The sequence below is a fragment of the Tenrec ecaudatus genome, chromosome 2 (genome assembly GCF_050624435.1).
Source record: "Tenrec ecaudatus isolate mTenEca1 chromosome 2, mTenEca1.hap1, whole genome shotgun sequence".
NCBI lineage: Eukaryota > Metazoa > Chordata > Mammalia > Afrosoricida > Tenrecidae > Tenrec > Tenrec ecaudatus.
The window spans coordinates 41,966,705-41,993,546 of record NC_134531.1 but is presented as its reverse complement, the minus strand read 5'-3'; the positions used below and the strand labels follow the sequence as shown (position 1 = coordinate 41,993,546).

Sequence of the window (26,842 nt, the reverse complement as noted above, 5' to 3'; positions counted from 1 at the left end):
TACTCACCTCTAGATTTTGAGATACAGAACATATGCCATATACGACTCTTCATTCTACTCGCTCATTAAAAAACCAGGATATTTTAAGGTAGTATAAGCTAGCTTGAGGTAAAGGAAATGTAAGCTGGCTTTATTTTTTTAATTTTTTTAAAATTATTATTATTTTTTTAATTTATTTTTTTAAACAATTTATTGGGGCTCATACAATTCTTTTCACAGTTCATACATATACATACATCAATTGTATAAAGCACATCTGTACAGTCTTTGCCCTAATCATTTTTTTCTCTTTTCTTCTTTTACATTTTATTAGGGACTCATACAACTCTTACCACAATCCATACATATACATACATCAATTGTATAAAGCACCTCCATACATTCCCTGCCCCAATCATTCTCAAGGCATTTGCTCTCCACTTAAGCCCCTTGCATCAGGTCCTCTTTTTCTCCCCCCCCTCCCTCCCCATTCCCCCCTCCCTCATATGCCCTTGGTAATTTATACATCGTTATTTTGTCATATCTTGCCCTATCCGGAGTCTCCCTTCCCCCCTTCTCTGCTGACCCTCTCCCAGCGAAGAGGTCACATGTGGATCCTTGTAATCAGTTCCCCCTTTCCAACCCACTCACCCTCCCACTCTCCCAGCATCTTCCCTCACACCCTTGGTCCTGAAGGTATCATCCACCCTGGATTCCATGTACCTCCAACCCTCATATGCACCAATGTACAACCTCTGTCCTATCCAGGCCTGCAAGGTAGAATTCGGATCATGGTAGTTGGGGGGAGGAAGCATCCAGGATCTGGGGGAAAGCTGTGTTCTTCATCGATACTACCTCACACTCTAATTAACCCATCTCCTCTCCTAAACCCCTCTATGAGGGGATCTCCATTGGTCGACACTTGGGCCTTGGGTCTCCACTCTGCACTTCCCCCTTCATTTAATATGATATATATATACATATATACATACACATATATACATATACACATATATACACATACATACACACACTTATATCTTTTTTTTTTTTTGCATGATGCCTTATACCTGGTCCCTAGGGCACCTCGTGATCGCACTGGCCGGTGTGCTTCTTCCATGTGGGCTTATTTGCTTCTGAGCTAGATGGCCGCTTGTTCACCTTCAAGCCTTTAAGACCACAGACACTATCTCTTTTGATAGCCGGGCACCATCAGCTTTCTTCACCACATTTGCTTATGCACCCATTTGTCTTCAGCGATCCTATCATGGAGGTGTGCAGTCAATGATATGATTTTTTGTTCTTTGATGCCTGGTAACTGATCCCTTTGGGACCACTCGATCACACAGGCTGGTGTGTTCTTCCATGTGGACTTTGTTGCTTCTGAGCTAGATGGCCGCTTGTTTATCTTCAAGCCTTTAAGACCCCACTCACTATCTCTTTTGATAGCCGGGCACCATCAAGCTGGCTTTATTTAAGGCAGTTTGTATTGTACTAAATGTTTAAGCCAAGCTGTAATTCATCTGGTGCCCTTTGATCCAAATATATATTGAACATTGCATATTACATAAATTTTGAATTTTCCTCATCTTTATTAGGAACGTAATAGCAGGCAGCTCCAATTTGTTCTTAGAGAGGGGCCAGAAATACGAACCACTGTGCAATAAATAAAGAACGCTGATGGTCTAGTATAGTGGGTTATGTGTTTGATGGCTATCCATGAGGTCAGCTATTCGAGTCCACCAGGCCCTCTGCAGTGAGACTTTCTGCTCCCAAAATATTTACAGCCTCAGAAACCCACAAGAAAAACCCCACTCTGTCCAATAGCGTCACTGTGTTTTAAAGCCCCAAATGGGTCTGTCCGAGTTCAAACTCCTTTGTTAAAATAAAAAAGTTTCATTCTTGTTAAGAGATGGCACAACTTCTCCTGTTCACAGAAACGCTTGAAAGAAGAGCTTTAAAGAAGGTTCTAAAAGAAAAGTTCTTATAAAGAAGCTTGGAGTCACTCACCTCTGAAACACTGAAAATCGATTATCCATTGATTTCTATATATTACATGTGTTCTGAAATGTTTACTGTATAACTTGAAGAAAAATTTAGAACATCAAAATATTTATAAAAATTGCTATGTATTCTTATATTTTTGATACTCTAAATTGCCCACACACTTTCCATATTTGTGCCTTTTCAATTTTCTTTTTCACTCTTCTAAAGCTGTGTTCGGCAATTAGTGTCCAACCTGTAGTCTCTGTGTGTACTGCACAGCCTCCCAGACAGAAAAGAAAATCTAACAGATTCTAACTCAGAGTGACCCTGTACAGCAGAGAAAAATGGCCTCTTTGGGTTTCCAAGCCGTTAAATCTTTTAAAAGCTGCACAGTGACGGTGGGTTTGAACCACTGACTTTAGGATTGGCAGCTAAATGCAATGAACTAGACACCATGGTCCATATACAGCTTCTCTCGGAAGTCCTTTGAGACCTAATTCTTTTTCAAATATTTCTTTACATTTTTGTCTTATTCTGTAATTTGTGGGTTTAAATTCTCATATTTAAAACTAGGATGATAAATTAATAAATTAGTATAACTTAATACCTGTAAACAGTAGAACACCATATCTAGGAAACAAGAGTTGATGTGGTCTATTCAATGAAGTTTTCTGAATCAGTGTCCCAAATCACCCCAAGAATGGGCCTAAAATCTAAGACGTCAAGAAAACTTTGTTTCTGTTTCTTGGGATTTGTCCAGTCTCAGAGAAACCACCCTCTCGGGAAATCAGGATCTTTGAACGACTGAAGACTGCCACCTTCAGGCCAAACTCTGTAAGGCAGCTGTATGCTGTCCAAGTTCTGTATCTGATGGGCATGTGTGTAAAATCGTTTAAGAGGGTTCTTCTAGCCCAGAAATGTATCTCATTTTGATGAAAAATAATCTAAGTATGTATTATACTAAGCGAGCACCCCTGGTTTGGCTTAAAGGTCCCTTCACAGCCTACCTCTATTTGTAATTTAAGAATTTCATTTTGCTTCTCCTTTTCTTGAGTTCTTAACTTGGCATTTAACTCTGAAATTTCCATCTTCTTTCCCTCTATCAGTCCTTTGTGCTTTTCTTCATTTAACTCAACTGTAAAAACAAAAGTACAAAAGTTAATTCATTTGAAGTTTAAAAACATCTTAAGAGCTTATGCTTCTTTAATACAAAAGTAAAGTTTACTGATAAAACATTTACTTTAGAAAAACTTTTATGTATAACTTTCATACACGGTAGATTCCAGCCTTCAACATTATTTATAGCTCAATGTAAATAAAACACAAATTCTCACAACTAGACCAGTAGGTAACATCATGATAAATGGAGAAAAGACTGAAGTTGTCAAGGATTTTGTCTTGCTTGGATTCAGATGAATGTTCATGGAACCAACAGTCAAGAGATCAAAAGACAATTTGCATTAGGTGTGCAATACCTCTTTAGAGTGCTGAAAAGCAAGGCTATTACTTTGAGGACTAAGGTATTTTCCACTGCCTCATATGCCCGTGAAAGTTGGACATTTACAAAGGAAGACTGAGAAAAATGGATGCATTTGAATTATGGTGCTGGAGAGGAATACTGAAAGTGGCATATGCTGCCAAAAAAGCAAAGATAATGTCTTGGAGGAAGTACAGCCAGAATGCTCCTTAGAAGGGAGGATGGCGAGACTTCCTCTCCTGTAGTTTTTCTGATATTGGCTTGTGGCAACCTGCTAACTTTACTAACAACCCCCTTCATTGTGAGTATGCTCTGAGTTTTGTGTGACCACTGCAAGGGATTACTGAACCCAGCAAAGAAGTAGACGGTAGTGGGAGGGAAGACGGAGTGGTATGAGAATAGGGTAAAGAAAGAGGTAGGGTGGAGGCATGTTGGACTTCTGCTTTGTGGTGGCTGCTCTCAGGTTGGGGTGAAGTCGGATTCTCCTCTCCCTGTGTAGCTAGAGAAGGTCAGGTGCAGTCTCTGCACCTTGTTGGGATTCACCTGATGTTAATGAGCTTAGTAGTAGTTGCTGCAACCACAACTAATTAGTATGACTACGACTTCCTTAGATTTTAGTCCCCGTTTTCCTCAACTGGACTGATATAGGCTCTCTACCTTCTACACGTGTTCCCAAATCTATCATTCTAAACACACTTGTAAATAAGACACCTCAAAACTTTCTATCATTTTCCATTTTTTGTAGCTTGACAATTCAAGGGGTCAAAGAATCTGGCCTTATTTACAGTCTTGGGTTTTTCTCTTGCCGACCTTAAAAAAAGTTCAGCTCCATAGGCAGAAAATGAGCGCTTCTTCTCTAGCAGGTTCCATGTGCCCCTGCTGAATGCCAGGGCTTTTAGTTCTCTCAGCCTGGAGAGTCTTCTTCCCCTCTTCCCCAGTCAATCCTACTCAAACGTCAGGGCTTCGTATAAGGGTTCTAGTGAAAAGGTTCTTGCTTAGTTGGGAATGATGCAAAGTTCAGAAGACTGTACTGAGCTATCCCTAACTTTAGAGTGTTTCACTTTTATATGGTCTCAGTCTGTACCAGCAAAGTGCCTGGAGCTGCACTGCTGAACATACAACACTGAATTGTAATCCATACTAAAAGTGGAAGTCCTTGGTCTTCATCCGTGAATATTCAAAGTCTTCCTTGTTTTCACTAAACAAGGTTGTATCACTTGCATATAGTAGGTTGCTGTTGGGTCTTCCTCCAATGCTGATACAGTATTCTTCTTCATATGGCTCAGTTTCTTGGATTATTGTTTAGTATACAGACTAAATATGGTGGACGGATACAACCCTGACACACACCCTTCCTGATTTTAAAGCACATAGTACTCTCTTGTTCTGTTTGAATGACAGACTCTTAGCACAAGGAAGTGTTCTGAAATTCCCTCTCTTCTCAATGTTATCTATAGTTTGATTCTAGATTATAAGATGGACAGGAGGTATCAAAATTATGCTGGCCTTATAAAATGGAATGGAAGTTGTGACTTGTTTTTATGCTACTCTTCTGAAAGTGTTGTGAATGATTAGCATCTCTTTCTGGAATGTTTAGTAAAATTTCAACAGAAATGCCATCTGAGCCTGCAATTGTCTTTGATAATTTTAAATTATAGATTTATTTACAAAATTTAAAACAGCTTTATTGACATATAATTCTTACGCCACACAACTAAATGGCCTAAACATATTAAAATCATTGCCACAATCAATTTCAGAACATTTTCTTCATTCTTGTATTTGTTATTATTATTAGCTCCCCATTTACACTCAACCTCCACTGCCATACACTGAGAAGCTATAAATTTAGCTACTGTCTCTATAGATTTACCTGTCCTAGATTTCATATAAAGAAAAATATATATCCCTCTCTCCATTGATACTAATAAAATGAAACACAAGAAAAAACCTCAATCCAAAAGAAAAGAATGAATCAAAATGAAAAACAAATGACAATATGATAAATTTTAATTTAACTGCATTGGCAGTGAAGTCATTTGAATTTTCTTCAGTTTTAACCTGAACTTATATGTGAGCAATATGGAGGTCTCGGTATTTGGCAGGGTTCTCTAGAGAAACAAAAACTATATATATATATATATATATATATATATATATATATATATATATATATATATATATATATATATATATATATATATATAAAGTTTATATAGGGAGAAGGAATATAACAGCTAATTAGTCCACACAGCAGTACAGAGGGCTCAGGTCAACTCACTTTCATGGACCAGTTAATATACGGAAGGTCCTCCAATTCATGAGCGCTGTTAGTCTAAGGCAGCGGCTCTCAACCTGTGGGTCACGACCCCTTGGGGGGGGGGGTTAAATGATCCTTTCATGGCAGTCACCCAATTCATAACAGTAGCAAAATTACAGTTATGGTTTGGGGTGTCACCACAACATGAGGAGCTGTAAGAGGGTCGCGGCGTTAGGAAGGTGAACCCCTGGTCTAAGGTCAAGGAAGCAGATAGCAGAATCTTCCCTTAGGCACGACAAGCAGAGTCAGCCTGCGGGCAGCAGATGGCCAGAATGCTCCTTAGAGGTAAGGATTGCAAGACTTGTTCTTACAGACTTTGGACATGTTGTCAGGAGAGACCAGGAGAAGAACATCATGTTTGGTAAAGGAGAGAGGCGGCACAAAAGAGGAAAGCCCTCACTCAACAAGATAGCTTGACACAGTGGTTGTGACAATCAGAGGAACAGTTATGTGTATGTTGCAGAACCAAACATTACTTCATTTTGTTGTGCATTAGGTTGCTATGTGTCAGAACGGACATGATGGCATCTAACAACAACATACAGAAAGGTATAAAAACCTAAATTGAAATGTATACAGGAAATGCTCATTCAAGAATATCTGGTGTTCTTAAAAGCAGCTTATATGTGGGGTCTTAAAAATTGTGAAAAGATTGAATTAAAATATAATGGATTTTCCCACGAAATTTTTGAAGCCCCTTTATATATACATTCACATTATTTTATGAAGTCTAAGAAATTAAAAATGAAAACTTTACCTTGCTTTTGCATATCTTGATAAAGTTTCTTTATTTCTCTCTTGTATCCCTCCTCTTTGATTTTCATTTCATTCATAAGTTTGGCAATATTACTCTCATATTCCTAAAGATTAGAAAGTCTAATTTTTGAATTGAAGTGCATGCATACAACTTTTTGATCAATTAGAAAGGTAAACTTTTTAACTTTCACATGAAATAATAAATCTTTATTGTTTGAATAATCAGTCTTGAGAATGATAAATTTCTGCTTTAAAAGAAAAGAGACCATAAAGGGAGAAAATCTTTTTGTCTTTGCATCAGTATACGCACTAAAATATAAAATATTTGGTTTAATTGTATGACTAAGTTCCACTACATTAACATTTTTCTAATTCTCAGTAGAATGTTAAATGAAACCATGTAAAGGGTTAGTTTTATGAGAAGGGTTTAGAAAGAATGGATTGAGAGTTGAGGGTTAAGAGGTCTTGGGCAGCTGTTGTGGCAGTTACATAATCCACTGTCAACTTGAATGAAGGGGTAGAGTCTAGCATGTCAATCACGTCATAGCCAATCAGGTCTCGATGTGGGCATGGTCTTCTCCAGAAGATTCTGGGAACTCCTGTCTTTCTTCCTGGAGGCAGAACACACACTCTTCCTGTGAGACACTTCTGTTGACAAGCCACATGGGGCTATGCTGATGAAGACAGAGCCCTGGAGCTGGAGGAGCCACATGGAGACCCCCTCCACAGCGCTGAGAGGCTCCCACTGCTGCTGGGCCCACAAGACTTTCCACCCACTGGCCTGTGATCTTCTGGCATTCTGCATCACTGCATGTGTTGCATGAGTCTGAAGAGGAATTTATAGACTGGTATTGGATGGATGGGCTAATATCGGATATATGGACTTGATCTGGACTGAACTGGGATGTTTTCTTAATAGACAATTACTCTTTGATATAAAACTCTTTCTTATCCACATGAGTATCTATGAATTTGTTTCTCTAGTCAACTCGGATTACCAAGTGTGTTACATGAGCTTCTTTGGTTGAAGAAGCATAGGTATGATTTATCATGCCAAGACTAGGGAGAGGACGCTAATAGAGGTGGTGGGAGAGAAATTCTCCAATATACATTTTACTCCGTTTCCAGAGGCATGGTCCTACATCATAAAACCATTCAAATGATTAGATTGTAGCCAGATAAAAGGCATGAAGAATTAAAGTTAAATATGATAGTGGGAAAAAGGTTATAATGAAGGAAAAAGGACATAGTATCCCAAACCCCTATAAATTGAATGTATCATGGTGTCATTATGATCAGGGATTATTAAGTTAGATCAAGTGGAGAAGATTTTTAGGACTCATTAACTTCCTGAAATTATATGCCAAATAATCTATGTCTCTCTCTCTCTCTGTGTGTGTGTGTGTGTGTGTGTATGGACTCACTCTAAACTGTCATTGACTCACAGTGACCCTACAGGGCAGGGTTGAAATCCCTGTGTGGATATCTTCCTTTTATCTTGCTTATTTCTGAAGTCTTTGAGTGGTTTAATGGCTTCTGGAAAAGGAGTAGAAAGCCACATATGTCTTTGCCCTGCAGAGTGCCTGGTGGCTTAGAACTACTGACCTTGCAATTAAGAGTCCAACTTCTACCCATTATACCATCAGGGTGCCTATGTATGGAAACTCTATTATTTGTGTCCATTCCAAAGAAAGGTGGCCCAATAGAATCCATAAAATATTAAACACATCATTATCACACAATCTAATGCTTTGGCATAGTCAAAAAAACACAAACATCTTTCGGGTAGTCTCTACTTTGGATTAAGATCCACTTGACATCAGCAATGATATCATTAGTCCACATCCTCTTCTGAGTCTTCCCTGAACCTCTGGCAGTTCCCTGTCAATGTACCCCTTGCAACCGATACTGGATGATCTTCAACAAAATTTTACTTGCATGTGGTATCAATTATGTTGTTCTATAATTATTCTGTTGGGTCACCTTTCTTTGGAATGGGCACAAATATAGATCTCTTCCAGTCAGTTGGCCAAATTTCCTGGTTGAGATGAGTGAGCACTTCCAGTGCTTCATCAGCTGTTGAAACATTTCAATTGGTATTTCATCCTGGACCCTTGATTTTGGATAATTCTTTCAGTGGGCCTTGAACTTCTTTCAGTACCATCGGTTCTTGCACATATGCTACCTCTAGAAGTGGTGGAATGTCAATGAGTTCTTTCTGGTATAGTGACTCTGTATTATTTGCATCTTCTTTTGATGTTTCCTGCATCATTCAATATTTTGTTTACATAGTCTTTCCACACTGCAAATTGAGCCTTTAATTTTTTTCTTAAGTTCTTTTAGTTTAAAATATGCTGAGTGTGTTCTTCCCTTTGGGTTTTCTAACTCTAGGCCTATCTACATCTCATTATAATATTCAACTTTGTCTTCTTGAGCTGCCCTTTGGAATTTTCTGTTCAGCTCTTTATTCATAATTTCTTCCATTAGCCTTAGCCACTTTACAAAGAAGAGCAAGTTTCAGAGTCTCTTCTGACATCCACTCTGTTCTTTTCTTTCCTATCTTTTAAATGAACTTTTACATTCTTCATGAATGATGTCCTCCCACAGCTCAGCAGGTCTTCTGTCATTAATGTTCAATGTAGCAAATCTGTTCTTGAGATGTACTTGAAAGGTGGGCTAGACTTAAGGTTGTATTTTGATTCTGTGGACTTATTTGAATTTTATTCAGCTTTGGCCTGAACTTACATGTGAGCAATTTATGGTCTGTTCTACAGTCAGCCTCAAGCCTGATTTTAGTGGCTGATATTGAGCTTTTCTATCATCTTTCCCACAGATGTAGGCAATTTGATTTCTGTTATTTTTTTCTGAAGGAGTCAATGTGTATAGACACCATTTGTGTCGTTGAAAAAAAGGTACTGGCTAGGAACTAGTTGGTTTTGCAAAATTCTATCACATGATCTCCAGCTTCGTTTCTATAAGCAAGATCATATTTTTCAACTACTGTTCCTTTATTTTTGTTTCTAACTTTAACATTCCAATCATCAGTAATTGCCAATGCATTATTTATCAATGCATCTCAATTGCATGTTTGATCAATTTCTGACTGAAGACTGGTAGACTCTGCAACTTCTTTACCACTAGCTTTAGTGATTGGTGCATATATCTGAATAATAATTTTATTGATTGGATTTCTTTGAAGGTGGATAGAAACGCCCTTTTGACAATGAATGCAAAGTCATTCCTCTTGATTGTGTGAGATGGCACCTAGAAACAACCCTGCTAGAATTATACTTGAATTCAATGTCTGTTGTTTCTTTGAGCTTTAGAAGCAAGATAAGGGGCAAGGAAAGAGGAAAAGGAAAAATAGATATTTAAGTCGCCTCAAATTTGGCACTGAAAAGGTAAGTTTTCCAAGAGCATAGTAGATGCCACTCCTTTCTCCTAGAAGGTCCAGGAAGGGTTACAGCACCAACCTGCGACTTTTCCAAGTCTTTTCAAAATACGAGATAGTTTGATTTTTTTTGGAATTATTCTTCAAGTAGAAGCTCTAAGGCTGGTGCATATCTTCCTTGAGCTTTGCGAGTCTTAACTTTACCAGAGTTTGACATATTAACTCTTAAAGGAATGAGGAAAATTTAGCTTTATAAACTTCCCCAAGGGGACTTGGATGAGAATTATTTATTGGGAAATTTTTATGTTCTAAGACTGTTTTATATAATCTCCTATTGCTACCACTACATTATTCTTATGAGAGCAAAGAAAAAGTAGCAAAGTACAGTTGTCATTGGAAGAGAATTTGGTTCACATTTTTTGTTTCACATGAAATTTCTCTTTCATTTGGGTCAAAAAACAAAATTTCAATAGATTAAGAAGTTATTAAGGAAAGACACATTTTCTTTATAAGAAAAGTTCAAAAATGTTAATCCACATGTAGTAAGAAGTCTGCTAACACTATTAAAATATGTAGCAAAAAAAGCAAAAAAGTATGTAGCAAAATGCCTGACACTTTTATTTTTCTAGAAAGAAAAGCAATTAATTTATTAGTGTACTATGTTCTATGTAAAAACTAGGGTCTAAAAACCTATTTCCCTAAAAATAAATATTCATTTATTAAAAGATTCTGACATATATATTTTAAGTATGTACTTATAGGTGTACAAATAATCTACAAGTTTTGTTGTGCTCATTAATGAAAACTACCTCTTTATTTTTAATGGACTTGCTTAAATATAGTGACATGCAAACTCACCTTTTTGTGAAATTGTAGTTTCTCTTTCATAAGATCGGCATTCTTTTTAAGTTGTTCATTTTCAGCTGTGTGAAAACATCAATGAGCATAATAAAATTATAGCATTTTCAATAAAAAATGCAAATGTTTCACATTTCAGGCTTCTATTCATGTTTGCATTCAGTAAATATGCATACAATATGCACTTACTATACATCAGACATAATTTCAGCTATAGAATTCATTTCAAATGATACATCATATATTGGGGCATAAAATACATTAGAATAAATAAAATTAATTAGAATAAATGTAAAAGGATTGAAATTATAAAGACCTTATTACCTGGATACAATTTAGCGTATACACTCGTGTATAAGCAGAGTTTTTCAGCACAAGATAACAAAAAATGTGCTGAAAAACTGGGATTTGGCTTATACATGGGTCAGTGGTACCCCAGTGAGGTGTAACATCTTGCTGGGTCCTCCTCCCTCCACCAAGGTAACAGGAAGAGCGCCCGCTATCTCTCGTGTGATTGCCATTTCTCCGCTGTTCATTCAAATCCCCGCGGACAATCATATCTAACCAATTAGAACCGTCCTATGACGTATATCTTTGATATTAGAGACAAAAATGTTTGAACACACACCCTGGCCCATCGACAAAATTGCTTCTCAGAACAGCCAATGCACAGAGAGGATCACAGGGCTGGCCCCATTGTGGGACAGGATGACGTGTCCCTTACTGACACATAGTGCTATTAGGGACAGCACTGGGGACATGGTGTGGGAGATGTGTCTGATTCCACTCCACTGCACTGGGGTGAACACTAAGGGTGTACAGCAGAGTAGCAAGGGGACCAAAGCAAGGCAGTCCCCGAGGAATGCAAAAGGTGGACTTTGGGGCCAGGGCATGGCACCCCAGCGGACTCGGCTGGAAAACACTCAAAAAGGTCAACAGCCAAACCTGGAACTTTTTGAGGGCTTTTAGGTTTTGCTGTTGGTCTTTCTTTCTTTCTTTCCTTGTATTAGCTGTTATTGATTTATTTTTTGTCTTTTGTTCTTTTGTTTGCCCTGCTTTGTTTTTGCATGTATTATCGTCTATGCATGTCTATCTGGACAAGATAGGTGGGATGAACAATCCAGAGGAAGAAAGAACAATGGGACCAATGGTTCAGGGGGACATGAGAGAGGGAGAGATGGGGGAAAAAGAGGGGGTGCTAACAAACCCAGGGACAGGGAAGAATAAGTGATCTAAAATTGATGGCGAGGAGGGCATAGGACGCTTGGGCGGGGGGGGGGGGGGCGGGTGAGGAACAGGGACTCTACCAAAGGCAATGTAGCTGAGAGGAATTACCAAAATCCGAATGAAGAGGGTTAATGGGAATGATAGTGGGATGGGAGGAAAGTGAAAGGAAATAGAGGAAAGAACTGGGAGGCATAGTACATTTATAGAGGTCCAAATATAGGTAGGTATAGATGTAAATATGTTTATATACAATTGACAGGGACTAGAGTCATGTATACATATTTATTTTTAAAGTATTTTTAAAGTATTGTACCTCTACTGAAGTACTCCCTCAATGCAAGAACAGTTTGTTCTACTAACATGGCATTTTGTGATGTTTGCCTTCCCTGACAAAATGGGTGCATAAGCAAATGTGATTGAGGAAAGCTGATGGTGCCCAGCTATCAAAAGATATAGTGTCTGGGGTCTTAAAGGCTTGAAGATAAACATGCACTCGTCTAGCTGAGAAGCTACAAAGTCCACATAAAAGAAGCACACCAGCCTGTGTTATCACGAGGTGTCAATGGGATCAGGTATCGGACATCAAAGACCCAAAACAAAACAAACAAACAAACAAAAGCATATCAATGGGAATGAGGGGAAGGGCAGAGTGGAGACCCAAAGCCCATCAGTCCTCAATTGGACACCCACTGTCAGAAGGACCATAAGGAAGAGAAGAGCCAGTCAGGGTGCAGTAGCAACAATGAAACACACAATCTACCTCTAGTTCTTTAAAGCTGCTTGTTCCCCACTACCAGGACCCCAATTCTATCTTACAAATCTGGCTAGACCAGAACATGTGTACTGGTATAGATAGAGCTCACAACACAGGGAATCCAGAACATATAAACCCCTCAGAACCAATAAGGGGAGCAGCGATACTAAGAGGGCAAGGGTAGGTTGAGGGGGGGCAGGTAAGGGGAACTGATCATGATGATCAATGTATGGCCCTCCTCCCAGGGGGATGGTCAGCAGAAAAATGGGTGAAATAAGACAGCAGTCGGTGTAAGGCATGAAAAAAAAAGAATTTATAAATTATCAAGCGGCATGGGGGAAGGAGGGTGTGAGAGAGATGGGGGAAAAGGAGGAGCTGATGCCAGGGCCTCAAGTAGAAAGAAATTGTTTTGAATAAGATGATGACAACATATGTACAGATAGATGTGTTTGACAAAATGGATATATGGATGGATTGTGATAAGAGCTGTAAGAGCCCTCAATGAAATAAAATTAAAATTAAAAAGTTTGAATAACCAATTATTTAAGTGTCTACCTTAGGAAGCAAGGAGGATAACAATGAAGGGAAAATTAGACAAAACTGAATCCAGAAAAAATGGTGACATCATCTCTACACTCCTTTTGTCTGTGAATATCCATCCATGAAGAGGAGAAAGAGAAAAATATACTTATAACCCAAAGTTATTTTATCAGATTGCAGTCAGAATAAAATATGGATCTAATTTTCAGTCTTAAGACTATGACCAGGTATTACCCATGGGAGGGACTCCCCAGAGACCAGTGCAGAGAGGCCACCAAGAGGGATATGCTACACTTCTTGAGAACAAGATTCTCAACATAAGGTAAGTAGATATGAATTTATTAAAGAGCAGCAACACTTGCAGACAGATTTCCCCTTATTAGAGGCCATGGATGTAAACCAAAGTGCAGCGCACACCCACCCAACAGAATGGAACTCATATACAATGTTGGTGGAACCTGTAAATACAGCCACTATGGAAAATGATATGGCCATAATTAAAGCAGCTAGGAACTGAAATCCCACATGAACCGGCAATACTATTAGGCATATTCCAAAGAAATGAGAGATAAAAAAACACATGGATGTGTGCTCTCCCATGTTCATAGCAGCACAGTTCATAATAGCAAGAAACTGGAAGCAGCCCCAAAGCCCAACAGTGTAAGAACGGATAAAGAAACGATGCTGCATACACACAATGGAATAGTACACTTCCCTGAAAAACAGGGATGAAAGCATAAGGCACCACATGACATGCAAAGATCTGGAAAGCATTATGTTGAGTGAAGTTGGTCAATCACAAAAGGACACATATTGTTTGAGTCCACTACTATAAGTAGAAACACCAATTAAACCTTAGAGACTAATTTGCAAACAAAAGGGTAGAAGGCTACCAACTGGCCATGAACCATCTATCAACCCCCTGCCTATGTGCACTTCATACGAATCACCACCAAAGAGAAGACCTCACATGAGTTGGGTCACTTCTTCAAGAAGAACGAAAAGGGAGAAGACTATTTAATTGATGCTGTACAACATTGAGACAGGCAAATCAAGAGATTTTTCTCTGGCTTATTTTAATATTGCTGGTTATATTTTCTTTGATAGTCTTTGTTTTTTAAATCTTTCTTTTATTAATATTTTTTCTTTGTTTCAATTTGTTTTATTATTGTTTGTTACCTTTTCCAGTTTATGAAGCACAGAGGCAGTGGATGCATAGAGACAATACCTGATGCAATGGTTTATCAGGGATGGGTTTGTGGAGGGTAAGCTAGGAGCATAATGAATCCGGGAGGGGTGGGGAGCACTACAACTGATTGTGATGTGCACATAAAACTCTTTTTAAGAGTCACTTAAACTATGGAAGATAATTTCATATCAACGAAACTATTAAAAACTAATGAAGGTGAAAGCAGAAGTCAATGAAAGGAAAACAGTAGAGAAATTCCATTAAACCAAAATGCTAAACATTACGTATAAACTCTTAGCTAATTAACCCTGTTTGTGTATCACTTTGTCCTTGGGTTTGGTTTGCCTGTTGTGATGGTGAAAGCTATGCCGCCAGTATTTCAAATGCCAACAGGTTTCATGGTCATTCAGGTTTCAGTGGATTTCTGGGACTAAGAGTAGACTCCAACCCAAACCAAACTCACTGCCATAGAGCCATTGCTGACTCATAGTGACCCCTGTGGGTTTCTGTAACTGTTCAAAAGAGTAGAAAGCCCAATCTTTCTCCAGTGGAGCTGTTGGTGTTTTTCAAACTGCCAGCTATAAGGATCACAGCCCAAGGCATTACCACTATACCACCTGGGCTCCTTCAAGAGTAGACTAGGAAAAAGAAACAGGCCATCTACTCCTGAAGGATTAGTCATTAAAACCTTATGAATAGCAGTGGAATGTTATCTGATACAATGTCGGAAGATGAACCAAACCCTTCAGGTTGGAGGTACTCAAAATAGTGCTTAGGAAAAGCTTCTTTCTTAAAATAAGAGTTGACTTTATAATGTTCATGGAGCAAAGTTTTGGGGATCTTCATTTGTCAGTGACACATTACTCAGAAGAAACAACTGGAAACATCCATTAATAAAAAAATGTGGACCGTAAATGACTAAACATGTAGATTTCTCCACACCAAATTCACAAGAATCAAATTAACTGCATCTGTGAGAAGAGACAATAAAGCTCAATATCATTAGTCAAAATAAAGTCAGATTAACTGTGGAACAGACCATTGTTGACTTATATTCACGGAAGCTGAAGTTGAAGAAAATTAAAACAAGTCAATGAGAGTCAAAATATAACCTTGCGTGTATCCCAGATGAATTTGGAAACATCAAACATCAAAATAACTGGTGACCGGATGTGATGTGGTATGACATCAAGAACATCACACATGAAGAAAGCAAAAAGTCATTTAAAGGCATGAAAGAAAGATAAGACTAAGTGGATGTCAGAACAGACTTTGAAACTTGCTCTAGAATGTAGAGCAGATAAAGCAAATGGAAGGAATAATGGCGCAAAAGAGCTGAACAGAAAACTTCAAAGGGCAACTTGAGACGATAAAGTATTATGATAAAGTATGCAAACACATACTCAGCATACCTCAAACTGACAGAACTGAAGAAAAATTCGAGTTTTAATTTGCGATATTGAAGCAAAATATTGAATGATGCTGGAAGCATCAAAAGAAGATGGAAGGAACACACGGAATCATTGTACCAAAAAGAACTGGTCAACAATCATTTCAATATGTAGTTTATGATCACGAATCAATGATTAATATCACATGCAAGTAAATTTTTTCTGAAGATAAATCAACATCAAATGCAGCTGTACATGAACAAGGAGCTGTCAGAAATGAAAGCCTGATTCAGAAAAGGCTGTTGCTGACGTCAGATGACTCTTGGCTGAAAGCAGAGATTACTAGAAAGATGTTTACTTGTGTTTTATTAACATTATAAAGACATTTGGCTCTGTGATGATCATAAGAAACTATGAATTGAGAAGAATGGGAATTCCAGAACACTTAACTGTGCTCTTGGGGAAACTACATAGACCAAGAACTAAAAATTAAAAAAAACATCAACAACACCAACAAAACAACAAAAAAACCCATTATAACAACAGTAATTTATCATTTAATATTTTGCCATTATCTGAGCAAATTTTAGGAAAGTTTATCTTGCAGCAGAATAGTGTTGTGAGAAAAGGCTATGAAATCACATACATTTATAAAACAATTGCAAAAGCATGGGTAAGAAATAATGGGTAAAAATGGAAAATGTTGAGAAGAGAAAATTATAGCTGTCAAATTTTGAGTAATAGTAACGGACAGAATAGAAGTACTCATGGCAGAATAAGAGAAGCCAAAAATATGTTTCTAGCAGGAGGTGGTTAGTAATACAAATATCCATTAAATCATAACATCCAATTAAAAATAAAAATCTAAAATAAATTAGCTTTCAAGGATAATGATCAGATGCAGGTAAGAAAGTATTCTATTTTAAAGAGCTTGGTCTCATTCATTAAACTTATTATGAAATGGGTTAAGATTTACAGAGGCCATCAGATTTATATTCAATAATTCAAAACAAAATATAACTTGTTTCATCTCATAATCATAATCCCCCCATATAACATTACTTGTCGTACATCCTCCCTGTTTCCCATTTCCATTGCTCCTTCTTTCATAACCCTCTGAATTCTGTCTGTGGATAAATGTCCATTTTCTCTGAATTGATCATTCTAAGGTACATGGACCACACTAGGTCTCTTTTAGAACTGTCTATTGTTTGGCTAGAAATTGAGTCTGCTCCAGACCTGAAGGGTGATTAAAAGGTGTAGTGTTGGGGGTTCCACCAGTCTCTATTTGATCAGTAAGTCAGGAAGACTTGTACTTCTTATTGATTTTGAGTTTTGCCCCACATTTTTTTCTCCCACTCTCTTTAGAACCTTTTCATGGGATTCCTTTCAGAGTAGTTGATAGTGGTAGCCAGGTACCATCTAGTCGTTGTTATCTAAAGGTCATGGAGACTGAAGTTTGCATGGCTCATTGGTCCATGTCAATTGTTTCCACGCGTCTTTTGATTTTCATCACTTTTCTTTCCTCTGGTCATGGAGAGACCAATGTATGGTTTCTCATAAACTCTTTCTTTTGATAAGTAAAAATCGACAATTTTATTTTCGTATGACATAATACAAACAAAAATTGTTTTGCTTTTTGTCCACTACTCCACTCCAAAAAAATAAAGTATTTTCTTTTTGATAGAAAGGAGGAACAAGTCTTTCATGTTGTGCTATCAGAAAATCCCCAGTCCAGCACAATGATCACCTGGTGAAGTGGTACAAGTAATGTAAAACAGATGCAAAGAAGCTTCGCTCTGCCGTTATGTGTCTGGCAGAGTCCCTCCTGGCCAAGTGGGCACCATTGCAGGATGGGGGCTGCATCGCTGGGGACTCGGGCATCATCGGTGGCCTTATTCCAGGAGCAGGTCCCACTGGCACCATTCCAGGAGGAAGAGGGCCCATCATTGGCTTCATGGGTGGGTCCCCCAAGTGGGGTGCCAGCATCATACCAGGGTGAGGAGAACCCAGGAGAAATGGGGGAGCGGGATTGTTGCCCCTACAGGAGGAGGAGCAGAGAATGGATTAGGAGCTATCTTTCCTTGCTGAAAGGCAGCCGTGTTTTTTTGTCACTCAGGCTCTGAGCCTGCTCTTCCATCCATTTTGAAAGTAGTCTTTCACATTCTCTTGGTGTTTCCTACCACTGCACTGTGTCTTTCACACAGATGGAGAGTCATGGTTGAGGTATGTGTTGCAGTAGTCAAAATTATACTTATTGTCTCGGCTGGCCATTTGCTACTCAATTCTGTGTTGCCTGGAAATGATGTCTCATAAGCTTTTAAGATCACAGTTGCTACTCTATAAAGATGTAGAACAATGTCTTTGTTAAGTATATTATGCCAACTGACTTTGGTGTCTTTCAAGACTATGACCCTGAGCCCAAGGCTCAGCAATTCATTGCTTCAAGGTGTTTGGTTATGTCTAAGAAGTTTTTAGTAATTTGCCCAGTGTCAACTAAATCCACATGGAAGAAGCACACCATCATCAGTCACTTAAGGACTGCAAATCACACAACGGGAAGTCGAAGAAAGTATTATTAGCAGAGCCTAAATTGTGAGGATCCATGAGGTTTTCAAAGCTGTAATCTTTACAGAAGCCTTCTCCTGATGAGCAGCTGGTGGGTTTGAACTTCCAACCTTTTTGTTGGCAGCTAATCACCACTGTGCTACCAGGGCTCCTTAATATATACAAATCCACAGAAGTTTGCAATTTTATATAAATAGAATCCCATCACTTGTACTGAGGTACTTTTACAACAGTCCTTTCACTCTGCCCGCCTTCTTATTCCTTTCTTTATCTTCCCTCTTCTCTTGCTCACTCCCCTTCCCACCTGTGCGCGTTTGTGTTTTTCTCCAAGGTTCTGCTCATATAAACGCAAGTACTCATATACACTTCCATATTTTAATTTTTTTAGATCTACTCTTATGCAAATGGTCTTATTTATACCTTGTGCTTTTATCGAAATATGTAACATAGCATGTCACTTTGTAGAGCTCTTTGTTTACTGTAGATATTAACTTCATTTTTATTTGGAATTGTTTTTCTAAGAACATTTTTTCCCACCCATGTATAGCAAAAGAAAAGGCCAAGTTCTTTTTTATTGTCATGTTGTTGGTATTTTTGTTGTATTGTTAAGAAAGTAATCTGGGCCTGCCTTTTCTTCATATGGCATTTGAGACTCACATTTTAATTAAGGGGATGCACCTCAGCCTTATGTTGTATCTGCTGCACTCTAGATTTTCTTTTAAGTTTGAATTGTTCTTCTGTTACACTCAAGCTTTCTTCCATCTGGAATTTTTGATGTGGTAGGAAATAGTCCAAGTTTCTTTTTTCCAGATGGAAAGTCAGCATATACTACGTGCACACCAGCAGCATAATTGAGTCATTCTTTTTCTAATAAATTGAAATATTCCCTGTGTCATTCAAGACAGTATTTTATATATTGAGTCCTGTTTCTTGACTCAATATTTTCTCCAGTGATGTAATTTTCTACTTCTGTGCCAATATCATAATGATTTGATTACAATGGGTTCAGTACATTAATATCTGGTAATGGGAAATTTCCTCTCTTATTCTTCTTTTCACAGTTTTCCTGTTGATTCATAGATATTTCTTCTGGTGAATTAATATTTACAATATTCCTCCTTACCCCACAAATTTTTTGTATTCTCACTGGACTTGTATTAAACACGCACGCATGAATTTCAGAGGAACTGACATCATAATGACAACATTAGCTCTATGCCTAAAGACTGGCCACCTCATCTATCTTTGCATGCCTATTTGGCTTTTCCCTATCTACAATGACGATAAATAGAACCACAGAGCTTCCATTCAAATTAAGACTATTTGCTGAAGAAATAGCGAAACTTTTAAATTCTTTATATTACAGTCCAGTTGGCTCTTTCCTGGCACTCTTACACAGTAAAATCAATATATGCTCATTGCTGACACTATATTCTTTCAACATTCTATTAAAATTTTGAAATCCAATGTCAATCACTTTAAGAAGGTATGTAAAAATATTGCTACAAACCACTGAAAACTTTATTAAACAAAAAAATTCAAGATGTGAAATTGTGTCGTGACCTATTTTCCATCAAGGTCTGAACATGGGTATGGTGTGTGCATTTCTTGAAGCTTCCCGGATGAAGTCTGAGCTCTTTAGCTACACCACAGCAACATGGCAATTTTTGTACCCGCAGGGGCTAAATCGCGTTCCTTTTCAATATTCTTTGAGTTTGGGGAACAAAAACAATTCCAAAGAGGCAAGTGTTGTAGCGTTAATAGGGTAGGCTTTCCCAACAAGGTTCTCATGGAATACCCCTTGCTCCCAGCTCTGAATCACGTGTTGTGTGATTCCTCAGCACAACTTTTCTGGCCTTTTTTCACGACATGGTTTTCAATTCTCTTTAAACTTATCCCAAGAAAACCTCCATAAATACCCTGTGTCTTTTGAGAAAATCTATTTAAGATTATCCCTTTGGAATTTAAGAAAAACATTTCAGGGGAACCGATCACAATGATCTACCTATAACCCACTCCCAGGGGGATGGACAACAGAAAAGTGAGTGAAGGGAGACATTGGACAGTGTAAGATATGAAAAAAAATTTAAAATTATCAAGGGTTCAGGAGGGAGGGAAGGTGGAAAAGGGAGGGGAAAATGAGAAGTGATACCAAGGGCTCAAGTAGAAAGAAAATATTTTGAAAATGATGATGGCAACAAATGTACACATGTGCTTGATGGATGGATGGATTGTGATAAGAGTTGTGTAAGCCTTGAATTGCAACATTAAGAGATTCTGTGGGAAAAATTAAAAACAATGATACAGGAAGCATCAAAAGAAGATGGACAGAATACATAGTCACCATACCAAAAGAACTAGTTGACACTCAGCCATTTCAAGAGGCAGCATATGATCAAGAACTCATGGTCCTGAAGGAAGAAGTTCAAGTTGCAGTAAAAACATTAGCCAAAAACAAGGCTTCAGGAACTGATGGAATATCGATTGAAATGTTTCAACAAGATGATGAAGTATGGGAAGCATTCACTTGTCTGTGCCAGGAAATTTGGAAGACAGCTACTTGGCCAACTGACTGGAAGAGATCCATATTTGCACTCTTTCCAAAGAATGGTGACCCAAAAGAATGTTCAAACAATAGAAAATAGTATATACAAGTAAACTTTGATCGAAGACCATTCAACAATAGTTGCAGCAGTACCTAGACAGGGAGCTGCCAGAGATGTTGACTAGTGCTTTATTGACTAGGCTAAGGCATTTGACAATGTAGATCATGACAAACTGCGGATAGCCTTGAGAAGAATGGGAATCCCAGAACACTACATTGCGCTCGTGTGGAACATTTCCTTTATCAAGATGCAGTTGTGTGAACAGAACAAGGGAATACTGCATGATTTAAAATGAGGAAAGGCAAGCATAGGGCTGCATCCACCCTTTCACCATATTATTCAATCTGTATGCTGAGAAAATAATTGAGAAACTGCATTCTATGTAGTAGAATGCAGCATGAGAACTGGAGAATTATTAACAATCTGAGATATGCAGATAACATAACCTTGATTAATGAAAGTGAGGACTTGAAGCATTCATTGATCATGGATTACACTCAAAATAAAGATAATCAAAATCTTCATAACTGAACCAGCAGGTAATATAAAGATTAAAATATTGAAGTTATCAATGATTTATGCTTGCTTGTATCCATAATCAATGCTCATGGAAGCAGCAACCAAGAGATAAAATAATACATTGCATTGGGTAAATATGCTGCACCAGACACCTTTAAAGTGTTGAAAAACAAAGAGTTGTTACTTTGAGGACTAAGGTTTGCCTGACCCACACCGTGGTATTTTTAATACCGAAGTGGACACCGAATAAGGAAGACTGAAGGAGAATCTATTTATTTAAATTATGGTGCTGGCAAAGAACATTGAAAGTACTGTGGGATGTCTTGTGCTTTTTATATGTGGAAATAGTTGATGCCTCACTTAGAAGGCAACTAGTTTGAAACCAAGCCTTTAAGACACCAGACGCTATTCTTTCTGAAATCTGGGTACTATTTTCTTCACCATACTTTGCTATAGCACCCATAGTTTCAGGGACCTCTTCAGGAGGGTTAGCAGCAAACAGAGCCATATTATAAGAACTTATTCTCTTGCCTTGAGGGTTCCCAATTAATGGGGGCCTGGAACTACCATACCATATACTTACTAGTTTAATGCCCTCCTTGCTTCACTATGACATGTATTAATCTGCTAAGTGTGTGGCTCCATTCTTTTTAGTCTCTTTGGGTGAAGAATAACATTGTGATTCATATATGACACTTAATTGGCATACATTTGTTGTTGTTAGCCGCCATTTAGTCAGTTCCAACTCCTAGTGACTCTAGGTACAAGAGAATGAAACACAACTTGGTCCTGTGCCATCCTCACAATTATTCCTATGTTTGAGTTCATTGATACAATAACTAATGCCAATCTCTTTTGTTGAAGGTCTTCCTGTTTTTGCTTGTCCCACTACTTTACCAATCATAATGTCCTTCTCCAGGGACTTGTCTCTTCTGACAACATGTCCAAAGTATATGAGACAAAGACTCCCCATCCTATGTGTTAGTTTGGGTAGACTAGAGAAACAAATTCATAGGCACTAATGTGTGTTTAAGAGAGAGTTTTATATAAAGGGCAATTGGACATTAAGAAACCTCCAGCCGAGTGCAGCTCAAGTCCCATAAGTCCAATGTTAGCCCATATAGCTGACATCAACCTATAAAGTCTTCTTCAGACTCATGAAACACATGCAATGATGCCGAATGCAGGAAGATCACAGGCCAGTGGATTGGAAGTCTTCTGAGTTCAGTGGCACTGTAAGCATGTCAGTGCTGGCAGGGGTCTCTGTGTCCAGGATTTTGGCTGCATCAGGGCAGGTCCATGTAGCTTCTCTGTACTAAGGAATATTATGGCTGTACTTCTTCCAAGACAGATTTACTTGTTCTTTTGGCAGTCCATGATACTTTCAATATTTTTTTGCCAGGACAAAAGTTTAAATGCAAACATTCTTCTTCAGTCTTCCTTATTCAACGTCCAACTTTCACATGAATAGGAGGCAATGGAAGATACCATGGCTTGGGGCAGGCAAATCTTAGTCCTTAAAGTAACATCCTTGCTTTTCAATACCTAATGCAACTCAATTTTGATCTCCTGACTGCTGCTTCCATGAACACTGATTGCAGATCCAAATAAGATAAGGTCTTTGATAATTTCAAACGTTTCTCCATTTATCATGATGTTAGCTATCGGACCACTCATTAAGATTTTGATTTCCTTTACCTTGAGTTACAATTCATACAGAAAGTTGCAATCCTAGATCTTCATTAGCAAGTGCTTCAAGTCCTGTTCACTTTCCAGAAGGTTGTGTCATCTGTATATCTCAGGGTGTTAATAAGCCTTCCCATAATCCTGATGCCATGTCCTTCTTCATGTAAGGCAGCTTCTCTGATTTGTTCAGCACACAGATTAAAGAAGTATGGCGAGAGGATACAATCCTGAAGTCATTGAAATACTCCCACAACCACACACAGAGATATATACACATATACACATATATAATTCCATTCCATTACTTAAATTTCATAAGATTATTTGCTCAAAGGCAGCTCACATCTATTTAAACTAAGGCATGTAGTAGCCTCAGAGAAATAAATTGAGACATCATATCTTCCTGTGGTAGTTACATAATCTGGTGTCAATTTGGGACTTGAGAGGATTATGGGTGAAGGGGTGGAGTCTGGCCTGTCAATCAAGATCTAACCAATGAGGCCTCTGTGTAGGCATGGCCTTCCCCTGAGAATTCTTGGAAAACTCTGGGATTTCCTCCTGGGAGGCAGAAAACATTCTCTCTCTCTTCTCACTGCCTGAGAGACACTCTACTACAAGGCAGACTCCTTGAGAGACATCCTTGAGGAAAAGCTACATGGATCTACCCTGATGCAGCCTTGGGAGCTCGAGAAGCCACATGGAGACCACTGCCAGCGCTGAGCTGCTTACTACCCACTGGATCCAAAGACTTTCTACCCAGTGTCCTGTGATCGTCCTGCATTTGGTGTCATTGCATGTTTTGTGATGCACAAGAGGACTTTATAGATGGGTATTGAACATAAGGGCTAATATTGAACTTATGGACTTGATCTGGACTGGGCTGGGATGTTTTCTCAATATTCAATTCCTCTTTCAAAAACTCTTTCTTGTAAATATGCGTGTTTATGAACTTGTTTCTCTAGTCTACCGAGACTAATACATATCCTTTGCAGAAGGCTAGGATGGGATTCATTTGTAGTAACTACATAGGAAATAAGCCTCTGATAATCTCTCTCTATCCATAACTAACGGACGGGAGGAAAGTGGTCACTAAACAGAGTGCAGTGGAGAGGTGAGTACAGAAAAGCAAAGGGATAAACCTGACGTGAACAGTTAAAACTTTGATTCCCCTTCTGATGCTTGCTGAACCTGATCTGGTTTTCAACATTTTCTGTATTTTTGTTTGTTCATATTAGGGTATATCTTTTTGTACTTCTCTTTTTTATCATTTTATTAGGGGCTCATGCAACTCTTATCACAATTCATACATACATCAATTGTGTAAAGCACACTTGTACATTCATTGCCCTCATCATTCCCAAAACATCTGCTCTCCACCTAAGCCCCTGGCATCAGCTCCTCATTTCCCCCCTCCCTCCTTGATACCCCCTCCCTCATGAGCCCTTGATAATTTATAAATTATTATTCTGTCATATCTTTCCCTGTCCGATGTCTCCCCTCACCCACTATTCTGCTGTCCGTCCCCCAGGGAGGAGGTCACATGTAGATCCTTGTAATCGATTCCCCCTTTCCAACCAACCCTCCCTCCACCCTCCCAGTATCACCACTCACACCACTGGTCCTGAAGGGATCATCCACCCTGGATTCCCTGTGTTTTCAGTTCCTATCTGTACCAGTGTACATCCTCTGGTCTAGCCAGATTTGCAAGGTAGAATTGGGACCATGATTGTGGAGGAGGAAGCATTTAGGAACTAGAGGAAAGTTGTATGCTTCATCACTGCTACATTGTACCCTGACTGGCTCATCTCTTCCCTGTAATGGGATGTCTAGTGACCTACAAATGGGCTTTGGGTCTCTACTCCATACTCCCCCCTCATTCACTATGATATGATTTTTTGTTCTAGGTCTTTGATGCCTGATACCTGATTCCTTCGACACCTAATGATCGCACAGGCTGGTGTGCTTCTTCCATGTGGGCTTTGTTACTTCTGAGCTAGATGGCCGATTGTTTACCTTCAAGCCTTTAAGACCCCAGATGCTAAATCTTTTGATAGCCAGGCACCATCAGCATTCTTCGCCACATTTGCTCATGCACCCATTTGTCTTCAGAGATCATATCGGGGAGGTGAGCACACAAAGATATGAATTTTTGTTCTTTGATGCCTGAGAATGGATCTTAGGGTATATCTTAGAGGTGTTATGTCACTGGAGGTCACCCTCTTGAAGTTGTGCTATATGTTTTTCTGCTTTTCAGTATACAAAACTTAGGACTGATGAATCTTTAGGGACAATAAGTAGAATAGGGTTTCAGGAGGTGGGGGGTACAGTAGTGGGTATGGGTGGGTAAAAGGGAGATGATGTCAAGGAGTCCAGGAAGAAAAAGAATGTTTGGAAACTGATTTTGGTAGCAATTGTACAATTCTGCTTGATGTGATTGAACTATGGGATGATATATGTATTAACTCCCAATTAATAATAAAAAGAATGGCTATTTAACAATTTTTCTATCATATCTGTGAAAAGATAATATAATTGATGACAGATCAATATTTTGCATTTTTTACAAAGAAATAATGTTTAATATAGTCAAAATTAACTTCCTGGGATTGATGTTTCAAAGTATTTAAATTTAATTTCTAGTAGCTATTGTTTGAGCAAAATCCTGGAAAAGAGTGATATTAAATTAAACACCATTGGGATCCTAAAATATTAAGTCTGGAAAGGATTTTAAGCATTCATGTATCTATTTAATCCATCTATGTGTTGTATTTTTATCACAGAGTAGGGAAAAGCTTTTCTGACAGGTGTATGAAAACCCCAATTAGGTGTGAGATGAGGATGGAATACTAGGGAAAATGAGCAGAATGCTAAACCCAAGCAAAGTGAACAATCTATGGAATACACCGGGACCAAAGCCTACAGGGATTAAGGCAAAGAAGAGACACAGATCCAAAATACCAAACTCACTGCCATTGAATCAATTCCAATTCTTAGTGGCCCTTGTGAGTTTCAGAGAGTGTACCTTTCTGCAAATGTAGAAAGCCTTGTCTTTCTCCTCAGGAAAGACACAGGAGATGGTATAATCTCCATCTATTACTATTATATTATTTGGTTCCTAGCGAAGTTTTACATAATGTATAGATATGGCAATGAATCTTTCCTCTACTGCAGATGCTGTTTTGTTTGACAATGTGTCTTCTAATACAATGCCATCACTTAAGAAAATACTTCGGGGAAATAAATGGGGAAAAAAACTAATAGGATTAAGCAAAGATAAATCTCAGAGAGTGATAAAGATAGTAATAAATAACATAAAAAGAGAAATAAGTGTTATAAAAGATAATTTTATAATCTTTTTATATATGTAAATGTTTTCTTCGTTGCTAAAATGAGAAATTCTTCTTTGATGTGAGTTGTGTTTTGGGAATTTAGTCTACAGTAGGAGAAAACCCCACAGACATGCCACACAACATTTGATTACTTCTAAGTGAATTGGAGCAAGACAAAACTTTTGGTTGCTCTGTTTTATGGATAGAAAGGCTATTTTGTGGGAAATCCTAGCAAAGATAGGATAATCTCTGAAATATGGCCTATC

The 26,842-nt window shown here is 38.4% G+C and overlaps 1 protein-coding gene and 1 pseudogene across 1 annotated transcript in view; both read right to left on the bottom strand.

Moving 5' to 3' along the window:
• Positions 1 to 26,842, bottom strand: part of CCDC152 (coiled-coil domain containing 152) — a 52,678-nt gene that overhangs the window by 11,182 nt on the left and 14,654 nt on the right. The window contains exons 4-6 of the mRNA XM_075540983.1: positions 10,768 to 10,832; positions 6,520 to 6,622; positions 2,973 to 3,100 (exon numbers count right to left, since the gene is read on the bottom strand). Of these exons, the coding sequence (XP_075397098.1) occupies positions 2,973 to 3,100; positions 6,520 to 6,622; positions 10,768 to 10,832 (296 nt within the window). The remainder of the gene's footprint in view (positions 1 to 2,972; positions 3,101 to 6,519; positions 6,623 to 10,767; positions 10,833 to 26,842) is intronic.
• Positions 17,674 to 18,142, bottom strand: LOC142438776 (U1 small nuclear ribonucleoprotein C-like; annotated as a pseudogene).